General features: G+C 39.9%; 3 protein-coding genes across 3 annotated transcripts in view; 1 reads left to right on the top strand and 2 right to left on the bottom strand.

The window, feature by feature from the left end:
- Positions 1 to 12,460, bottom strand: part of usp13 (ubiquitin specific peptidase 13) — a 42,469-nt gene extending 30,009 nt beyond the window's left edge. The window contains 9 exon segments of the mRNA XM_039812461.1: positions 349 to 420; positions 1,019 to 1,209; positions 1,300 to 1,397; positions 2,433 to 2,617; positions 3,176 to 3,318; positions 4,894 to 5,015; positions 7,569 to 7,629; positions 9,816 to 9,941; positions 12,085 to 12,460. Coding sequence (XP_039668395.1) covers positions 349 to 420; positions 1,019 to 1,209; positions 1,300 to 1,397; positions 2,433 to 2,617; positions 3,176 to 3,318; positions 4,894 to 5,015; positions 7,569 to 7,629; positions 9,816 to 9,941; positions 12,085 to 12,195 — 1,109 coding nt within the window. The 5' untranslated portion in view covers positions 12,196 to 12,460.
- Positions 12,461 to 13,404: 944 nt separating this feature from the next.
- ndufb5 (NADH:ubiquinone oxidoreductase subunit B5) lies at positions 13,405 to 17,732 on the bottom strand. Its single transcript, XM_039812465.1, has 6 exons — positions 17,582 to 17,732; positions 16,663 to 16,745; positions 15,473 to 15,539; positions 15,259 to 15,320; positions 14,327 to 14,433; positions 13,405 to 13,622 (listed from the first exon to the last, which is right to left on the bottom strand). The coding sequence occupies exons 1-6, from the start codon at positions 17,697 to 17,699 to the stop codon at positions 13,502 to 13,504; spliced, it is 558 nt and encodes a 185-aa protein (XP_039668399.1). The 5' UTR covers positions 17,700 to 17,732; the 3' UTR covers positions 13,405 to 13,501.
- Positions 17,733 to 18,152: 420 nt separating this feature from the next.
- Positions 18,153 to 20,863, top strand: mrpl47 (mitochondrial ribosomal protein L47). The gene is made up of 7 exons (XM_039812464.1): positions 18,153 to 18,311; positions 18,767 to 18,915; positions 19,007 to 19,067; positions 19,150 to 19,246; positions 19,452 to 19,582; positions 20,286 to 20,381; positions 20,514 to 20,863. Exons 1-7 carry the CDS (start codon positions 18,178 to 18,180, stop codon positions 20,623 to 20,625), a joined length of 780 nt encoding a protein of 259 aa, XP_039668398.1. The 5' UTR covers positions 18,153 to 18,177; the 3' UTR covers positions 20,626 to 20,863.
- The last annotated feature ends 54 nt before the right edge of the window (positions 20,864 to 20,917 follow it).

Below are 20,917 nucleotides of genomic sequence, written 5' to 3'. Positions count from 1 at the left end.
TGACTCTATTTACTTTTCATCATGACCACAGCACCCTACTGACCTCTTGCAACACACCGGCTTACATGACAAGTATTTATCTGAACACATATGGGAAAAAAGGCTTTCACCCAACAAAATATCTATTATTTATTAGCTTAATGACGATTTAGAGACATTACTTGTCCCTCTTATAAAACTGCAGAGGCAATATTTAGTTATTTCAAGCATTTTGTTAACTAATTTGAAGTTAGTCACTGACAACAAAACCTCAGCCTTTTTTAACCACAGAGACAGCAGCAGTTGGCAAACACCTTCACTTGTTTTGTGTACTGTAACACTGCATTATGTAACACTGGAGTCACTTACATTTGTGTGGCGAAGTCCTGGCTGGGGTCAAGGGGTGAATAGTCAAATATTCTCTGAAGATTACCAACATACCTAAAGATCACAATACATGGAGATGGAGCACATGGGACGTTACACAGACACAAGACCATTGGAAACAGACAGAAGTGGCACTAAGAAGACACTAACACCTTCTACTTGTGGCCATATTAGTAATTTAAATATCCCAAGTTGTTTCAAATAGAAATATTACTCTGCATCATCAAAAGAAGTCATATTTACCAGTTTGGCCTATTGAACCTCTTGTTAAGTGTCTCATGTTGCTAAGAAACTCATATACAAATGCTGGTTCCAAGATCTCTTTAGTACCTGACAAATGTTAATTTAAGTCGTTCTCTGTGCTGCATTTACAGTATATTTTGTCTACCTCCCATTGCTACAAAGACAGGGGAAACAAAAATCTATTAATGAAATCAAGTTGGGTTCCTTTTGATAACGAAATTCTGTTTACACTCAAAGTGACTTAGACTCCCTAAACATTGCCTTTTTGTGCTCTGATATAATAGCTGTGATATATATAAATAATGTTAACAGAAATAAAAAATAATGGGGGGGAAATAAGTCTACAGTACATGCAAAATAATATAGACAATAACATATTATATGTTAAGTCTCATCACAGTGTACTCACATCCTCTGAAAGTCTGGGATGCTGAAGAGGACCTGTAGGACTGTGCCGAGGTAGCAGCTGTTCCCCAGGTTTTTGATGCCTGTGTAACCAGAACCAAACACCGCTTTCAGCTTCATGCCCGACTCCTGGATCACCTCCCATTCACTGACCCGCGGCCGGGAGTTATTGTCTGTGTGGTGACCATTCTCTGTCTGCAGGGAGAGAGCTCTGTGTAAAACCTTCACTGTGGAAGCCTCACGTTTTGGTGTTGGTTTGGTTTGTTGGTTCACAGCTTAACTTACTCTTTTCTGCATCTGTAGCATGTCTATTCCAAAGTGTGACAAGTGTTCTGATATGTGGGGGTCCAACACAGCTTCCTCCTCCTCAAATGAGTAGACATCTGAAACCAAAGCATTGATTAAATGACTACCATAGGCCCGATTTTTTTATCTGACTCTAGAAAAAGCTTAAACCTACATTGTGTAATTTTTTGAGTTGATTCTTAGCAAAAAAACCTTTGTTCTTTCACAAATATGTGCTCATTCATGTGTAATTACTTCCACCAACTAATCAAAATATTCTCGAAAGCGTAGAATGTGCCATTTAGAATCATTCAGAATACATAGGAGCGAGTCACTCGAATGGCGGCAGCCATGTTGTGCCTCCATCTTTAAAATACATTAGCCAAAGAGGGACATACCTCAGCCTTTCGCGCTTTTACACTCAGTGGCACCGTGACGAATGCCAGACGGGAGATTACTCGCGATTGCCGGCAGCTTTGAAAACCTGATGGAGGATCACACCTATTCTCGAGGACATATGACTGAGTCAGCAAGGAAGCGAAAAAGAGAATTAAAAACGACCAAAGTTAATATTGGAGTGGCTAGAACAGCTGCGTGTAAACGATGGAGATACTGAGAGCTAATTTCGAGTTTGACCACTGTAGGAGTTAAACGCGCTTGGAATGGGAGGGGCTAGAAAGTAATAGTCAGTTGGTTGTTATATACAATTTCACCGCTAGATGGGAGAAATTCTTACACAATGTAGCTTTAACATGTTCATTTTTGAATTACATATTCAGGTCAGCAAGTCCCTCCATACTATGCCCAAATCTCTGACAAAGTGTCAATAAACATAACTGAAAATGATGAGCTACCATGACAGATACAAGGTTTTACTGCAGGGCTGTTTTAGATTGTACAGGTGTACATCGTAACCTGGTAAATCAGTGTATATCATTGTCAAGTCATACTATTTAAATACAGTGGTATACAATACAAGTTACTGTTTGTGCGTTTTCTGGTGTGACACTTTGCCAAAAGTTTATTTGCATTAGTAAAACTCAAACAATTTAAAAAGGACACTGACTAACTGACAAACACCATGTAATAACTCGGATTCTGCAGTCTAGATAATGATGTCACGTGTCTCAGACCTGCTCCGTCAGGGGTGATGGTGTCCAGTTTTACAGCCAGGGGGTATTTGGTCTCTTTGTAGTGTTCCAGAGCATGGCCGTTGCCTCCGCTCCCATCAAAGAACCACTTCCCACAGAGCACTGCTCCATCTGTCAGGTTCAGCCACAGGTTTTCTCTCATCTCACACTTTTGACACTTCCAGCCACTGACAGTAAAGAAACAGAGACTCCTGTTACTGTTGTGTGTTTTTTTCAATTCTGCAGTCATGCAGAGTCACTGAATGACCGCTGTGGGACAGCTGTGGCTCAGTGGTAGAGCGGTCGCCTGCCAATCGGAAGGTTGGTAGTTCGATCCCTGATCCCATGTCGAAGTGTCCTTGGGCAAGACACTGAACCCCGAGTTGCTGTGCATCGGAGTGTAAATGTGCGTGAATGTTTATCTGATGCAGGTAGCACCTTGTATGGCAGCCACAGTGTGTGTGTGAATGGTTCCTGTACTACCTAAAAGCGCTTTGAGTAGTTGTTAAGACTACAAAAGTGCTATATAAAAACAGTCCATTTACATTTTGCTCACAAGCAGGTGAAGAAGTGATCAGATTTACACTTTGACTGTTAACAGATTGGATAAACAAGGCAAACAGCAAGAGACAAAGTAATGCAGTCATGTGAATGGCTACACAAAATGCAATCATCTACCCAGGAATGTAAGGCCCAAGGTATAAATGATACAGTGGCGTATCAGTGTGGCTTGGTGCCTTTCCTACCTGGGTGGGATCCTGACCCCATTATCCAGCTGTCTGAGGCTCCTGGCATGTCTGGACACCTGGATCTCCTCCTCCCAGGATTCAAGCTCCTGCTTCTTGTAAGCTGATGGTGCATTGAGCACTGCGTCACAGGCGATGGTCACCTGAATGTCACAGGAAACAGCAGAGACAGAATGAAGTCCTGGAAGTGGGTGTGATTCATGTCACGTTGAAAATCAACCTTCTTCTTAAAAAGAAAACTTAAAGTGCCCATATTATGAAAAAAATCACTTTTTGGGATTTGGGGTGTTCTTTTGTGTCTCTGGTGCTTCCACACACATACAAACTTTGAAAAAAATCCATCCATGCTGTTTTGAGTGAGATACGGTTTCTGAATGTGTCCTGCCTTCGGTCTCCTAGTGAGCTGTTCAAAATCGGCTCGGATTGTGACATCACAGTCCGAAATGAGCTGGCTAACCACAACCGTTAGCTCGTAGCTAACGGTTAGCATGCTAACGCTAGCATGCTACGTCGTTCTCAATAGCAAAGCACTGCTACAACACACACAAGTTCACCATAATCTACAAAAGAACTACTTACATGTGCGTCCTCATTTAGAAGTCTCCCAGCTAATCCTGCCTTGTAACTGACCAAAGTTGGAGAAACAGGCTTTCTTTTACTGTCTCTAGAGTTAGCTAGCTGACATGCTCTACATCTGAACTACTGAGCATGTGAGTGCAATCAAAGATAGTAGTGAAGAAGAAGATGAAAAGAGGTCTCACTCTGTAGCTAAAACAGAAACCAGGTGAAAAGAGGATCTGCAGCAGTGAGAGAGAGCTGTGCAGTACAACAACAATATGGTGTTTTTAGAAAATTAAACCATGTAAACCTATTCTGGTACAACCTTAAAATACAGCTATGAACCTGAAAATGAGCATAATATGGGCGCTTTAAGGCGCGGATTAAGAACCTCTCACTCTCCTTAACAGTCCATTTGTCAGATATACAATTACCTTACGTATTTAAGATAACCTTACTGTAAGTAATCAATAACAGTAAATAGAAAGGACAAATAGTGGATTTGCAAGATCTATGAAAGACATAGTAAGACAGAGCGGCACTCTTTTGCTACGGCAGTGCAGAAACAAACCATGCAAAACATTGCAAAACGAGAAGGGTAAGGGTAGTAAAACAATTATGCTCAACATCACAATTGTTTCATTAAATGATACATGCAGAAAATAATTTGAAAAATTTTAATCCCATCACATGCCAACACCAAGCCTCATTCACTGTAGATGCTCATACTGCTCTAAAAAATAAAACAAAAAGGAAAACAGGAATAAAATGTGTTCTCCTTGCAAGAAATGAAACACAAAGCCAAAATATAAGTACAGTATGTATGTCCAGTGGTTCCCCAGACTCTTTTCTTGGCCAATGAAACAGCCTTTACACTAAAAGCTTCCACCAAAACCCATCCAAATGAAAACTTTTAAACATCTACTAGAGGTTAGGTGAAGCACAGGGGAAACTAGAGCTTCCACAGAATATATTATATTCTTGAGAATTCTTGCAAAGTTTAAAATGTGTGACCATGAAACTCTTACTTAAACCTTAACAAATTCAGGCTTTGCGGCTCTTCAACCGGTCTGTTCAGTGACAGGGGAACCACTGAGTGCACCCTCCCCATCGACATGCATGGAAACACACCAGAGCACGTGCAGCACCGACTCACTGACCAGAGCAGGCAACTCCTCAATATTTGGTAAGGGGATCTCGAAGTGGTCTGGAAAAATGACAAGCTTGACCTCGTCTTCATATTCATAGTCCTCTCCGTTAAAATCACGGTTTAGCTCTAAATCTACAGGGAAGGAAGTAAACATTGACATACTTTGTTATTTTATGTTCTCTTCTTTTCTGCCTTCGAGTGTGAGACCAGTTCTTTTTTATGTCCTTCCTTTGTTACAAACATATGAATCATTGAACAAAACAAAAAAACACTACGGCACCTTTACAACAATGACAGAATGACTTCCAACGATGATGATGACTCTTTTGCTCAACAACAATTCATGTAGAGCTATATTTAGCCATTTATAACACACTCTTATCAACAGCAATTTATAGAGTTAATTAGGAATACTGAGGATGGCTTAAATCTCACAGACATTTGTCTGTGCAGCTATGGCACCCTCATTATTATTGATTATATAATGAGACTACTTAAAATGTGGGCTGCACTACCATTATTATTTTCCTTATTGATTAATCTGCTTCGGTATTTTCTCGACTAATCGTCTATACCATGTCAGAAAATATGACCATCACACTAAAGCTTTCCGACTAAAGGCCCCGACACACCAACCCGATTATCGGCCGTCGGACAGTCTGGCGAGATCAGTGACTTGAGTCTGTTCGGTGTGTTCCGTGCCATCGTCAGTCGGGCAGCTGGACTCAATGGCCAATCTGATTGGTGGAGCGCTAACCCGGAAATGACGAGCGGGATGAGCGTGACTAACACCTCTCAAAATCTGACGAAAATCTTTTAAACTGACCTTTGTCAATCTGAAATGAAGCACCGAAACGGTGAACTATCTTCGTAAACTACGAGATCGTATTCCGAACGAGCCGCCATTATGCTCGGTTGTAAAATCCTGGAGAAGCCAGACCCACGTGACGCGTTCGTCCAATCAGCTGCCGGTTTTCATTTTTTGGGCGACAATACAGATTAGCGCCGCCTGCTGTTATGGAGAAGTATTGTGTGTTCCGAGACACTTTTTTGACCAACTCGGGGAGGCAGTCAGTCCGACTGCCTTTTCTGCCGAAGGTCAGCCGTTGGGTTGGTGTGTCAGAGCCTTAACAATCCAAAACTTAAAGAAATTTAATTACAATGGAGCAAATGAACCCCACTTATTTTAATAATTGATTAATTGTTTTTGCCAGAGAGTTTTCTGCTTTTTCTGTTAAATTTTTTTTTGTCATACAAAATAAGGCATTTAAAGACATCATCCTGGGCTATATGAAGACATTTTCTGTCAATCAGCTAATTGATTACTTAACTAATCATTTCGTTTCAAACTTTTTGAACCAAAATCTAGAGAGAGCCTCTTCTCTTTAAATCACTTTCCGTACAGAGTTGTCCGTTCTCCACTCCAGCCTAAAGTTGTGTAATGACTCATGAGAAACAGGATCATAGGTTATCCCTGACATTGTTATTATGCCCACTGGCTTCACATCTGACGTTACCCGCCAAATGAGATCACTGGACTGGTATGGATATGACGGCAGATACATGCATGCCCGTTGTCACATCAAAGACCCAAAATGGATGGCAGCAAGAATCGTCTCTTAAAGAGAGTCTGACTAAATTTCTATCAGAGAGACCGAGTCAGACGTTGCTAGAGGGTTGACCTAAACATGCACAGCAATCATGAAAAGGCAACGGATAACAAAGTCTATGACGATTATAATACAGAAACATCAATTACATTGAGGGTGAGTGGAAGGATTTGAGCAAATGAGCATGATGGGGGGGGGGTGAGAGACACCTGGTCCTCTCCGAGCAGCGTCATAGCTGCTGTGGAAGTGTGTCAAGGAGGTTGACAGGTGGTGGCAGCTGAGAGGCCAACAACCAACACCCCCTCCCCACACCGAGGAGGAAGAGGGGAGTAGAGCAGGCTTTGATTTAGAACAGTTACCAACCACATATACAAATATATGGGCTATATTTGGAGTACAGGAGGTGCAGAAGAAGGAGAATGGTGGAGAACGGAGGAGGAGGAGTCTGATCATGGGAAACATCTGACGCTTTGGGTAAAGGGCAGCTGGGGGGAGGCGGGGGGCAGCTGGCGGGTCACCACAGTGTAACAAACAATAACACCAACTTGTAACGGAGGGGTTCTCTTAGCGGAGAGAGCTGTTTCTGACCACACAAATCAAATACTTAATAATAAAACACCAGGATTAGTCCAGCCTCTGACCAGTGGTGGATACTGACTGAGTATGGGTTTTTAGTCTTTTACCTTCATTGGTATTTTATTTATTTTTGATTGCTTATTTTCTGTTTGGATCCTACTGTATTTTAACAAATGTTTATCATGTGAAGCACTTTGTGACTTTGTCTATAAAAGGTACTATATCAAATAAACTTATATTTTTACTTCACTACATTTATCTGATCTCACCGTTTGGATCTCTAAGAAGTGAGACCCAAAAACACACCTGCAATTACCGCTTATCGCCATAGGCGCCACCAAAGAGAAAGAAACGGAGATCTTGGAGATTGTAACTTTAAGTAACATTTTGAATGCATGATTTTCACTTGTAATTGAGCTTCTTTTTTTTTTTTTTTTTATTGATACTTTTACCAAAGTAAAGGATCTGAGTACGTCTTCCATCACGGCCTCTGACTTACCTAGAAACACTTTTCCATTTCTTCGTCTGGGGATGGCGCCTCCTGCAGCTCCTGTGGCTTTCTGTGGGAAGCAGGAGGGAAGAGATTAAATTGGATCAGAGAACCCTCATCCAATTAAAGGCATATTTTAACACCTTTGATGATTCTCTTTGTAAAATGCTGGAAAAAGCTTTTATGCTCTGCTGTGACAGAAGGTCCAGATGGTTGTCATTTTGTTAGAAATAGATGCTGGATGTTCCAGCTGCCAGGTCAGGTTACAAGGCGAGGGGAAAACCCCCTCCATGGCATGGTCAAAATTAAAGAAAGATAAATTAAACTGATTCTGTTGCCTGGTTTTTACAAAGACAATTTATAGATTTGGACAGATACCATTTATGTTATGTCACACGTCATGTGTTTGGGCCTCTCTTTGCCTATAGAGCGAAGAGCGTGTCATCATTTTCCTCTTTTCTCTCGGTCCAGAGTGGTAGAAAACTAAAATAATTTATCATTAACAGACTGATAAACTTTTTCAGTCTACCAACAACATTTTCTGTCTTGATACATGAATCAATCAACAAACAAACAAACTCTTTGTCAGTGAATCCACCAAAACGTGAATCTGCCAAATTACTGGCTGGCAGCAAATCAACCCAGTGCCACAGACTGGTTTCCTATTTATCCCATCAGGTGACCGCTTCCAGTTCACTCAGCAGGGAGGAGGACACAGTGGCAGACAGACAGAAAGACAGAGAATGCTGACACACTCGAGACCAAGTGGACTCATGGGGGGAAAAAACAGCAGACACAGGAGCCAGCAGAATATGAGCAGCTGTTTCAGACCAGATCCAGGCATGGAAATAGCAGCTCTTTACAAAGCAGAGCTTATCTGAGGGCAATTAGAGCCAGTGAGAAAACATGGCAGCAGCTAAGGCCTTGTGTTGTTCAACATCAACTTTTTAAAAAAGGGGCTTGTTTGGTTTTTTTTTTTTAAACACATAGAAAAAGCACAAGTGCAGTGCACACAGGGATGGACAAAATAACAGAAAAAACATGAATGTTATTTATATTAATTGGAAGAACACCACTTTTCTTTCCAATAATTGGCCCCAAATTACCAGGTTCTTTCTGGGAAACATTAGAGGATATTAAAAGAAAAAGAGGGAACCGTAAAATTAAGTTTTACATATAGCTACAAACAGAACAGCGTGAAAGGTTATGGTTGTGATATGGGGAGTATAGAAAGACGAAAAAATATCAAGTGTCAGCCAAAAACACCCAGACAGGCCTCAGCCTGAAGGTGAGTCAGGTCCAACGAAAAAGTTAAAATAATTTTAATTTTCATCTTTTTTCAATTGAATGTCAATGACCAAGCACTCCAGCTCCAATAATATGCAGACCACACAATATCATTTAATAACTGGTGTTCAAAGTATCTGCATTATAATATCAGCAATCTGGGTCACTCAGCGTACCTTTTTATCAAAAGCTACTTTCAGTACTGCATACTTCTGCAGCATCAGTTACCACAGTGTGAATTTAACTTGTAATCCTGATGGCATTAATAACATGATCTACTAACTGAATAATACACATTCCACAAGTGGCATAATAGTAAAATGCACAAGTGCTTCTTTAAATAAAGAATGGCTAACACTTTAAGTTCCCCTATTTATTTTTTTATTTATTTATTTATTTATATATATATATATAAGCAGTACACAAACATGTAGTAAATACTTTATAACACACCATAATGTAGTTATTTGCAGCTTTAAGGACATTTTAAGTGCTTATTATTAATGTACAGTATTTGTCAACAAATATAACTTTTATGAAGACATGTTTGATATTTTTAAAACCGTGTTATATTATTATTATTCATTATCTGTTTATACACCAGCCTCCACTTGTGGGTGCACACAAGATGAGTTATACTTGTGTACAAATACATTAAGAAACATTGTAGTGTGTAATAAACCGTGTATTAAATGTATATATACTGCTTATAAATGTAGGATAAAGGGTTACCAATTTTTCAATTCCACCGTGCTACTTTTCCACATGTTCTCACATGAAACTCTCAAACTACATTAATAAGTTGTGTGAAAGAAATTGATTTTACATAGGCTTACTAAAATAGATAATGTCTCTCGTTGCCTTTTGTGTATTACTGTTTTATTGATTGCAAAATTCTCATTCTTACTACTACTGCTGATGTTAAAAATCAGTACCCACCACAAAATACAGGGCAGGTGTAAAACGTACCTCTTTGACATGTCGTTTGAGGTGCATGTAAACGCTCTGTCCTGTTTTGCGATAATGTCTCTCCACATGTTCCCGTCCAAAGCCCAGGAATGTGTTCATACACACATACAGGCCTCCCTCTGACTCCTGCAGACCAAAACAAACGGTAACAACGAACAGCAGCACAAGGTGAAGAACCATCAACACAACAACACGTTTAACAGATTGAAAAATACCATAGAATTGTTGTCTTCTATTTTAATATTGCATAGTAGCGGAGGCAGTGTTATATATATATACACACACACACTGTATAACCTCACACAAATCTTCCTTCTTATAATGCCTTTTCTAATCTGACACACAGAGGCAAGGCGGTATCTTAGCTTTATTAAAAAAGGTATTTCACAGTGACAATAAGATGAGAATAATCATTTCAGTAGAAGCCGTCGTGACAAAAACATCAAAGCTACATTTTCATTGTGATGCACTGTACTTTGGCCACACTCCCTGGCACAAAAACATGCACAGTGGAAATGCAAGCAAGAGAGATGTGTCGATGATACTGCAAGCATTTTCTTGCATTTTGTCAAATAGCCTAAAATGTGTTCGAGCACTCTTGCACAGAACATTTTTTTTTACTTTAATCAAGAAAATGGCTGCTGCTGAGAAGCCTGTTTTTTTTACTGTAAAATCCACAGAATCGCATTCACCTTACACACACTCTTTTAGTCAAAGAATGTCTAAAAAAAAAAAAAAAATGGGATTAATCTTTGATAATTTGTTTTATACAAGCAATTTGATACATCAGTGTTGCTGCTACTGTTGTTTCAACTAAAGACTATGTGCATCCTGTTACACACAATTTCATTGACAAAGTAGTAGGCTACCTCTTTGCTTTCAGGGCACTGAGGACCTGCAGGTTTAAAAACACAGTAACCTTATTCCTTATAAGACAGCTGGTGAGTACCAGTGGACTGAGGCCCACACATGTCACATCTTGGATTGACTACTGTATCTGAAACTTGTTGCAGGATACAAAGGTATGATGCATGTGACCAATGGCTCACATTTAAAGTGTTTTAAAATGCAGGATAAATACAATAGGACCTCCTTCAGGGGATCTAATTTCTTCTGACAGAAACAACCTCCTGCACTTTCACACGTGGACTGTTAGAAAGACAAAATACATCAAGAATACCGCTTCAAAACTAACCTAAATCTGCAATCAGTGCGGGCCTAACAAACCCCTGTGATAAACCTTTAAGTGGCCCAAAGTGTCATATGAGCTTCAACAGTCCAAGGATAAAAATAAACCAGTCCTCAGGCCAACATGACGAACTCCAGACAGCTGAGTCACCTTTAAATACAGTTTCAGTCAAGAAAGTAATTTTTGTATTGTATGTATGCAGAATGTGTTAAGAGCCAAAAACTCAGACTTTCTATCAAGTCTTTACAAGTATAGGAAAGGTTGAACTCTGCATCACAACTGTAGATTCTGACATTTAAAAAAGTATTGAAAACGAAAATGACTAATTAAATGACAATATGCGTCAAAAATATAGCTCATGAGATTTTCTATGAACTCTCTAGTGACACAATAACATAACAAAATTACTGTAAAAGGCCCCTACAGACTCATTAGTGTCTACATAAACGTGCTAGCAGTATCACAACACTAGCAGGGTTAGCATGAATTTTGGATTAGTCATTGTAAACGCACTACTGAACACAGAAGTGACTTTTAACTGTACATCACACCACAAATTGATTGTTATACTATCAAAGGCTAAACAACACGATTAGGGTTACAACATATCACTATAAAGTGAGCATATGATTAAAAAAATGATATTAATACTACAAACTTCCAGCTAAGATGCACTTTAAAAGGTGGCTGTAAACTCCCTCTCACACACCGCAGCTAGCTAGCTAGCTACACCTTGAAATTAATTCAAAGCTCGAGGCAGGTGTGTTAGCAAGAGTGTTTATTGGTTGAAGCGGTAATGTGGCCTGAACTGCACCGTCTACCTCTCCCTGTACAAAGGGAACCCCCTCCATCTCCATCTCCATCTCTCTCTCTCTCTCCTGAGATGTAAACAACGTTGAATTATTTATTTTATTTTCTCTCAAGTTCACGGAGAAAGGTGGCCATGGCGACACATAACGCACATTACAGCAGAATCACGTGTGGTGTTAAGCCAAGCCAAGCCAAACGAGACTGTCAGTCTCCCCCCCCACCCCAAACAACGCTCTCACGTCTGGGTATGAAGCCAGTGTGGACACTTACTGGAGAGTCGAAGGAAAAGGCGCACTCGCTCTTGAAAACCCTGTCTCCTGTTTTGGGGACTCTGATGGTGGGCATGTATGGGACCAGCAGCTCTCCGAGGTCTGCAGCCATCTTCGCATTCCTGCTTCTCGCACCACAGTGCTGCGGAGCCAGCGGAGCAGCGCTGTCAGAGGAGGATGCTATTTTTAAAACACTCTGTCTCTACATTCCTCCGGCCAGGGGGATGTGACGCTGAAAAACATAAAAATAAAAGGGGTGGAGGCTGGTTGCAACACATGCGGCAAAGCGAAGAGCATGAAGGCTAATGTTGGTCTTTTGGCTGTTTTCTTTTTTTGCTAAAAAGCTTTGACCTGCGCAGAAATGACATCGCTACTGTTGACTGTGATGACGCCTTCTGCTTGGGGATGTTTTTACCAGAAGGGCCCCTCCCACCTCTGAGCGTGATTCATAAAGCCACCCACACTTACTCCCATGCACTTACTAGAGCATGCTTCCCCCTCCAGGATCAAGGAAAAGCAGGACTATATGAGGTGCACTTTGATTTTAATAGCTGCTGCTTGCAGTATCCTACAAGACTCCATCCACGTGTTAATCTATAGTAGCTTTTGTTGTTAAAATTGTAAACCATTTTTAAAAAGCTAATTTTATTTCTCTGTAACATTTTGCGTTTATAATAAATAAATGGTGGAAGTCACATGTTAAAAAAAAAAGAAAAAGTTATTTCGTGCATCTTATAATTGAAGGCCCTTTGTCCATCAAACACCTTGTCTGCACAGCTCTGCCACCAGGTGGACGCTCTAGTTAAAAATTAATCAATGAAGCAAGGAAGCAATTGATTTGCTTAAATTGTATCCCAATGTCCTAATTTGTCGCCTGCCAACCTCCTTGTGGATGAGATGAACAAGCATGATCTGTTTCTTATGAAGCAAATACAGCACACTATCAAAAGGCTATATCTCAATTTGTACTCCAGTCAGATACAGACAAATGTAAAAAAAAAAATGATTAAAAAGAACTCAAAAAGAAACTCAAATTGTTTCTGTACTTTGTGGACAATGGAACAGATCCATCATCTGTACCTGGTTATTCTTTGCAGTGTGGCAGAAGTGGAGATTTTACCTGCACATATGCAGCGTCCTGCATATTGATGAACTGTGAGAGGACACAGAAGCATCCAGGCACACAGAGACAATATTCATACTTCACACAGAAATATCTTACCTACCTCTGCCCAGTAATGTAACCTAATTCACAAAGATTTAAATTATTGTAAAAACATTTTTGCACCATGACGCCAATAAAAACACTGGAGAAGAAAAATAGAGTACATATAGATACTTTATTTACGCAAGAAGGGAAAAAATGTACAAACAGTAAGATTGATCGGCATGATGTACTGATGGCAGACACGTCTGGATTAATTGTCAGGTGTTGCCTTGGGGCTGTAGTCAATTAGCTCCTTGTTGAGGGTCCCCACCTGGAACCAGGGGCCATCCCCCTTCGTCCTCATCTGTCGACGCACCTCCAGCTGTGTCAGTCTGTTGACGACAAACGGGCATTAAATTAATGAAATCATGCTTCAGAAATGGAAAACATGAGCAAGTTGTGAATCCCAGAATAGTGCTACAACACCTTCATTCACGTTTCACAAAGCCAAGAGAAAAGAAAAATCATGACGCGTATTTCTTGAGAAAAATCTAACCTTCCTTTATACTTGTACGCTGAATCTCATTAACATCCTCGTGTGATTAAACTAGACTCCACCCATGAGAGAGAGACATCATGGCTTTCAAACGAGCAAAGTGGCAGTTGGTCAAGGCCACCCCCCCCCCACGCCTCCCTCTCTCCTCCTCAATAACTACAGACACAGAAATGGCCCATACTAAGGAAAGCTCATTGTGGGACTGGCTCTAGTGGCTGTAATTCTGCACCAAGGCTGAATTTCGGGAAAGAGACTTCAGATACAGTATTAGGGGACCACTAAGGTCTATATAAAAGCATCCAAAGAGCACCATGTCATGGGACCTTTAAATCAAATATTTATATTTAGTCCATGTTTAGTGTGTAACAAACAATTTCAGTTTGGCAAGATACATTAAGAATTATTTCTGAGACTGTTTATTTCTGTCACCAAGAGATGTTTAAGGACAGTTAGAAATGTCTTTATGCCCCTGTATCAAAGCTGCTCTCTGGCCTTCACACATGACAGGAGAAGCTATAAAACACTGGTACTAAAACTCACCTCATGTCTGCCTTTTCTTTCTCTATTTGGATTGCAGCCATCATCTTTTCATAGTCCTTTACTGGGGAATCATAGAAATTCCGTGCAATCCACCTGGTGATGGGGTGCTGCCATGACACACAAGACAGGAGTATTTCCAATGACTGCAAATGTATTTGATCCCAATAAACAATCACTGACATTTCAGTTAATTAAGTAATCAAGTAATTTAACAATTACTGTAACTATATTAGATTTTATCCTCTTATATTTTTCAAAATTTTACAACATGAATGAAAGGATAACTGTACAGAGGCTCCTTTATGAAATATCTGTAATTATAGAACTCTGCTCTTACAAAATCTGTGGTGGGAATATTGCAGACACAACACTCAAAACTTTCACTGGAGGCAAACAGGGCTGCTTTAAAGATTGGTACTGCAGCAAAGGCTTCATGATGGCAAGCGTGATTATGGTATGCATGTACTTAGGGCTGGGCAATATATAGAGCTGGGCAATATATCGATATCGTGATATGAGACTAGATATCGTAATATGGCATAAGTGTTGTATTTTCCTGGTTTTAAAGGCTGCATTACAGTAAAGTGATGTAATTTTCAGAACTTACCAGACTGTTGTAACTGTTTTATTATTTGACTTTACCCACTTAGTCATTATATCCACATTACTGATGATTATTTATAAAAATCTCATTGTGTAAATATTTTGTGAAAGCACCAATAGTCAACACTACAATATCGTTGCGGTATCGATATCGAGGTATTTGGTCAAAAATATCGTGATATTTGATTTTCTCCATATCGCCCAGCTCTACATGTACTATGATGCCCAATTCCAAATTTAATGCATGCTTAAGCCCACCCATTCCTGAACCAGGGTTCAGATCAGTGACCCAACCTCTAATGAGATAAGATGCTACAGTAGCTGCGTACCTTGTAGTACTCCCAGTGCTCAGGTTCGTAGTCCTCAGGAGCTTCAGCCAGCTCTGCCTCACCTTCACAACACAGTCACACTCAAGTTCAATTCAAAGTAACATGTAACTTCTTTTGATTTACTCATCAAATCACATGTTTAAATGACAAATTAGTATCAACTGATCTTAAATAAAACACAAAAAAACGTATAAAAAGACATATCCTTACTTACCGGCAAAGACATTCACACATGTGACAATGACAGCCATAGGAATGCCAGTCAGGAGGATGTAATATTGCTGTGAAAAAGAAATGAGAAAACAAAATGACATACTGAAAATTGTAATGTTGGGGTGATTACGACTGGAGCTCCAACCAAGCCAACATGTCAGGAATAATTACGCTGAGGCAAAAACAGTTGGCATTTTATGCATGGCTTTAATTTCATTACATTGAACCTCTATAGCGTAGAAACCACAAGATCAGAAGACATTTTTAGACCGGAAATTTTGGACACTTTGGGTTGGATGCCTGCATGGCTCCCTATTGGCTCCATGTCAAGTTAGTAATCAAAGCGTGGAAGCTTATTATATTGCTGAAATAAATGTAAGTCATTCTGGATCAGTGCATCTGCATTTGTGAAATACAAATATGACATGAGCATGTGCAAACATGATCTCAAATAGGGGCGATATTGGCATGTTATTTATTAGGTGATTCAAAAAGTAAATTCCAGTAGTTTTGAACAATGATGCAACTACCTTCAGGAATACAACTTTAAAGACTTTTGAGGGGCTGATGTTGAGTAAAATTACATTAAAAAGGCTTTTATTATCCTTGTCAAAACTGTAAAAGAGTGAGCAGGTACACCAGGGCTATCGACACACAGATGTTTATGAAGACTTACTGATGCTGGCATCAATCTCATCTACTACACTACCGGTCAAAAGTTTGGGGTCACTTAGAAATGTCCATTCCACTCCATATAGACAGAATAACAGCTGAGATCAGTTGCATTGTTTTTTTTTTAACCAGGGCAGCAGTTTTCAGATTACATTATGTGCTTACATAATTGCAAAAGGGTTCCCCAATGTTTTCTCAGTTAGCCTTTTAAAATGATATCAGATTAGTAAACAGAATGTGCCTTCGGAACATTGGATGAATGGTTGCTGATAATGGGCAATGTAGATATTGCATTAAAGATCAGCCACTTCTTTCTACAACAGTCGAGAACCCTTTTGCAATTATGTAAACACACAATGTAATCCGACAACTGCTGCCAATGCAACTGATCTCAGCTGGTATTCTGTCTGTAATGGAAATTTTTAAGTGACCGCAAACTTTTGACCTGTGGTGTAACTGCAGCACACTTTAGTTTTTCATGATCACAGGAAATTAATTAGATGGTGTTATGGTACTCACCAATAAGCGCAGAAATCTCCTGTCATAGAAGTCAGTGGGTTTGATGACAAACATTTTCTTTCCATGACCCCAACGAACGGCCACTGCAAGGCAAGGCAGGGGACACTGCTGTGACCATGTATTTCACAATTAAAAGGTGGGTGCTTAATTGACACAGTACTGATATCAACATATAAGACTAGACCGACTGGGATTTTGGTTATTGTGATAATGGAATGAACTTATTATGCTGTCTGTAGTATCTTAATAAAGTGAACAATAAGTGCCTCATTATATCCACAATACTGATACCATTCCTAATATGGGTCTTCTTTTTAATAAATCAGGTGTGGGCACTATGAACAAAATCACTATTATGATCATTATCACAGTTTCATCTTGTCAATGACATTTATAAAATTGTGTGGAAAAATGTTCAATGTGCATCCCACTGAGTCAAATGTTTTTTATAGTGTAATAGTGTCTACAAATTACAAGTAGCCTACACATATTTCTCTGGTATTTAAGCTCTCGAGTTATTACAGAAGTTGGTAACATAAGGTGTATAATTCATTTCGACATTGTTAACCACACCATTTTGTATGAGAATTTTGACGTGATTATAACGTTAATGGTGAGATGATTGTCATTCAACCGCTAGCTATAATTCAACTTTTACAATACAAATACTACTTGCTCTATTGAAAAGAACGGCAATTTAAAAGGTTATTAGCTGACAAATAAAGTAGAGCAGTTGTCTGATACGTTAATTACTGAAGTAACGTAACTAACCTACTTTGAACTTTTTGTTGACAGCAGGACAAACGTTACCAGCTAGCTAATATTAGCAAGCTAACAAGTCCCGGCGCAAGGTCATAAGAAGAGACGGCCACCTTTAGGGTCAAACTTCTCACTCTTCAAAGGCCAGGATGTCTCTTACCTTTATCTGTCCGTTGGATCGCTCGAGTGAGTACATTTGCAGCATTATTTCCAGATTTAAGAGGACTCAGTCTGGCTGCAAAAGCAGCAGCAGATCTGAGAACACTCATGCCCACCATGTCTTCTGAGGGATGGCGTTTAAACAACAAGAGCTCTGATTCGTTGATGAAAGAGTGAGGCGGAAACCGCCATCTTTAACGAGGGCAGATCATAGGGGCAGATCATATGGCAGATTCGTTGATTTTTATCCATCACAATAGTACATGTAGGCACAGTATATAAACGTGGTAACATAAATATATATTAATAACTGAAAAAGTAAAACAATAAAAACAAAACATTTAATATAGAAGAATGCATGATGGGTAATGTGGGAAGGACTACAGAGCATGCGACAGGACCCGCCCTACTCTCCCTCATTGACTAAGCTCTCCCTTTGATTAGCTAGTACTTGTCTGTTCTGGTTGGTTCGGTTTAGAAAAGATGAGTGGGATTGGTTAAGACTGTCAGGGTAAGCCAATCAGAGACAACCAGAGGCAGAGTAGGTCGTGACATATTTCCCCCATCCTTAGAAAAAAGTACTCGCCTACGATAAAGATGGCGGCGTCCTCCTCCGTAGGACGCGTTTTGACTCTTTGCAAGCAGTTTCAAAATGTCATTAGGATATCGTCATCGATAAATACTCAGCACTGTTCTACTACTTTGATCAAATACCAGCCTCTTCTTTACAGGTAAGACGCAGTTGCAGTGTGCAAAACATGACCTATACGAGCGACGTTAAAGTCAACGTGCTCATAGCTAAGCTCTGCTCCCATCATTGACAGTTTGTGTGGATTCTGTAAAGGAGTCATTATCTAGCTAATAAAATACAGTAAATACAAGCCTCAATATATTAAGATGGACATCTTCAAGTCGTATGTGTATGATGCCACCTGCAGACGCGTAGAGTCATGGATCTAGTGGATGGATTTAGTTAAAGGCTTGTTTTTGACTAACGTTAACACATAACGTTTTACGTTAACTCTTAAATGTAGGATTAGGATTTGCAAGTGCCTCTCTGCAGCTCTCTGAAGACTTGTTACCATTCAAACTAAGAAGTGCAATCTTAAGAAATGGAATACACATTCTAATGTGAGGTTGATTATCCCTTTTACATTTTATGTGAATTTATTTTGCACCCACCCAGGGAAAAGTCTCCACTCGCTGCCCTGTCTGGGTACAGTCCCGTCAGCTCTGTGGGACAGTGTCGAGCCCTGCACACAACCATCAACAGGAGAGGGCTGGAAGAATTCTTTGACCTCCCTGAAAACTGGGGAGAGACCAATGTGAAGTCAGGTAAAACACTTCAGGGAGTTTATTCCTCCACTATGGCTGCCAAGCCTGCTTGTATCTTTTAATAATAGAAATTTGTTTGAAAATGTTCTAGGTGCACCATGGACTGCCAAACAACTGAGAACAAAGAGCAATGAAGATTTACACAAACTCTGGTAAGCACTGTTGAGGTCACACTGGTGCATCACAGTGTATGAACATTGATCAGCGGTCTGTAACGCTCTTGTTCTATCTCAGGTATGTGCTGTTGAAAGAAAAGAACTTGCTGCTCACACTTGAGCAGGAAGCAAGAAGGCAAAGGGTTCAGATGCCGAGTCCAGAAAGATCAAAGAAGGTTGGTTTGATCCTCAAGTGATATCTCCACCGTTTATGTAGAAATAGATGATATGGAATTACATGTGACAGCTCACCTTTGGCTAAGCCTTTGACTGAGCTTGTTGGGATGCAGGGTTTGTACTTGCAGGACTGTGGGTGGTGTTTGTGTTTAAGTAGTGATTAATAATAATTTAAGATAAATATTGCTGTCTCCTTCCTCCCAGGTTGAGCGGTCGATGATCAGACTGGAGACTGTGGTGAAGGAGAGAGAGACTGCTCTGCGACTGCTGCAGACAGGACAGGAGAAAGCCAGACCAGGAGCCTGGAGGAGGAACATATTTGGATACGTCTACTGGTGAGGGCAGATTCTCCGTATGCATTACATCACACAAACGCATGGGAAAGTGCAGCACTCTTAATTAACTTTTTTTTTTAGGTTTCCTGTGGAGTGCTATGAAGCTGTTTTTCTATGTTTGCGTCCCCCATTTTGTTTATCTCATTTACACACATGCATGTTTCAATTCCACTGATTTGTGGCAGTAAAACACCAAGATATGCTGCAATGCACCATTGAAGAACCATGTAATGTTAACAATTCTGAAATTAAAATTCTTTAAAAAAGCGGCTTTGCAATGTTTTATGAGGAAGGAAAATGTATTGCATTTCTTTTCAGAGTTCAAGAATACACACTATTCTATTCAAAGCATGTCCTGATTTCAACAGAATTTATTTAAGTTCAGGCAAAGCAGATTTAGGTGGCCGGGTTAGCTCAGTTGGTAGAGCAGGCGCACATATATAGAGGCTTACTCCTCAACGCAGCGGCCTGGGGTTCGACTCCGACCTGCGGCCCTTCCTGCACGTTATTCCCCCTCTCTCTCCTTTCATGTCTTGATCTGTCCTGTGAAAATAAAGGCCTAAAAATGCCCCAAAAAATAAGCTGATTTAGACTTTATGCAGGTGGTCTGTTAGCTGATTGCAGTTCCCTCTAAGGGCCAGGCTTTAGAAAATTAAAGGTGGTAAGTGGCATTACTTATGCACACTTGTTTTCTTTCCCTCAGGTATCGATTCAAAGAATATGCTATTCCTTGGCACATGAACAGAAGGTACAAGCGAAAGAGGTTTTTCACACCCAAGTTTGTCCAACCACACATAAGGTAAGATATGGCAGACATGCAATATTGTTGCCCTTTTTTATAGTGTAAAATGTTTTAGTAGATGTAAAATGTTTGTTTTTGTTCCCTTAAAAAAAAAAAATTCTATTGATTTCATATTTTTCTGTCTTGCAGACTGCGTATAGAGCAACATCTTCGAGAGAAGGCCAGGAAAGCCACATTAGATAAGAAAACTCAGTCCATACTCAAGGAGAAGTTTCCTCATGTGAAAGTTTCCGCATCGTGAAATTTCAAGCGCACATTTTGCAATATAGGAGTTTTTGACAGCTGTGAGCCTGACACGTGTCCAGAAACAAGGCCTTCTCTGCATTTATTTGTCTGCTGAGTTAATGTGAATACTCAAGTCTGAATCTGCTCATGTCAATAACTGAAGGTCATAAACGGTTGTCCTATGTCAAGTATGAGTGCATTTGTCCACCTGTTATTGGAACCTACAAGATAAATTATGCTACATCACCCTGAAATTTGTCAGTTTTTATACCTTATATTAAAACACACCATGTATCATATTGTACTAG

The sequence above is a fragment of the Perca fluviatilis genome, chromosome 9 (assembly GCF_010015445.1).
Source record: "Perca fluviatilis chromosome 9, GENO_Pfluv_1.0, whole genome shotgun sequence".
NCBI classification, from domain to species: Eukaryota; Metazoa; Chordata; class Actinopteri; order Perciformes; family Percidae; genus Perca; species Perca fluviatilis.
The sequence above is the reverse complement of the archived record's forward strand: the minus strand, read 5'-3'. Positions and strand labels throughout refer to the sequence as shown.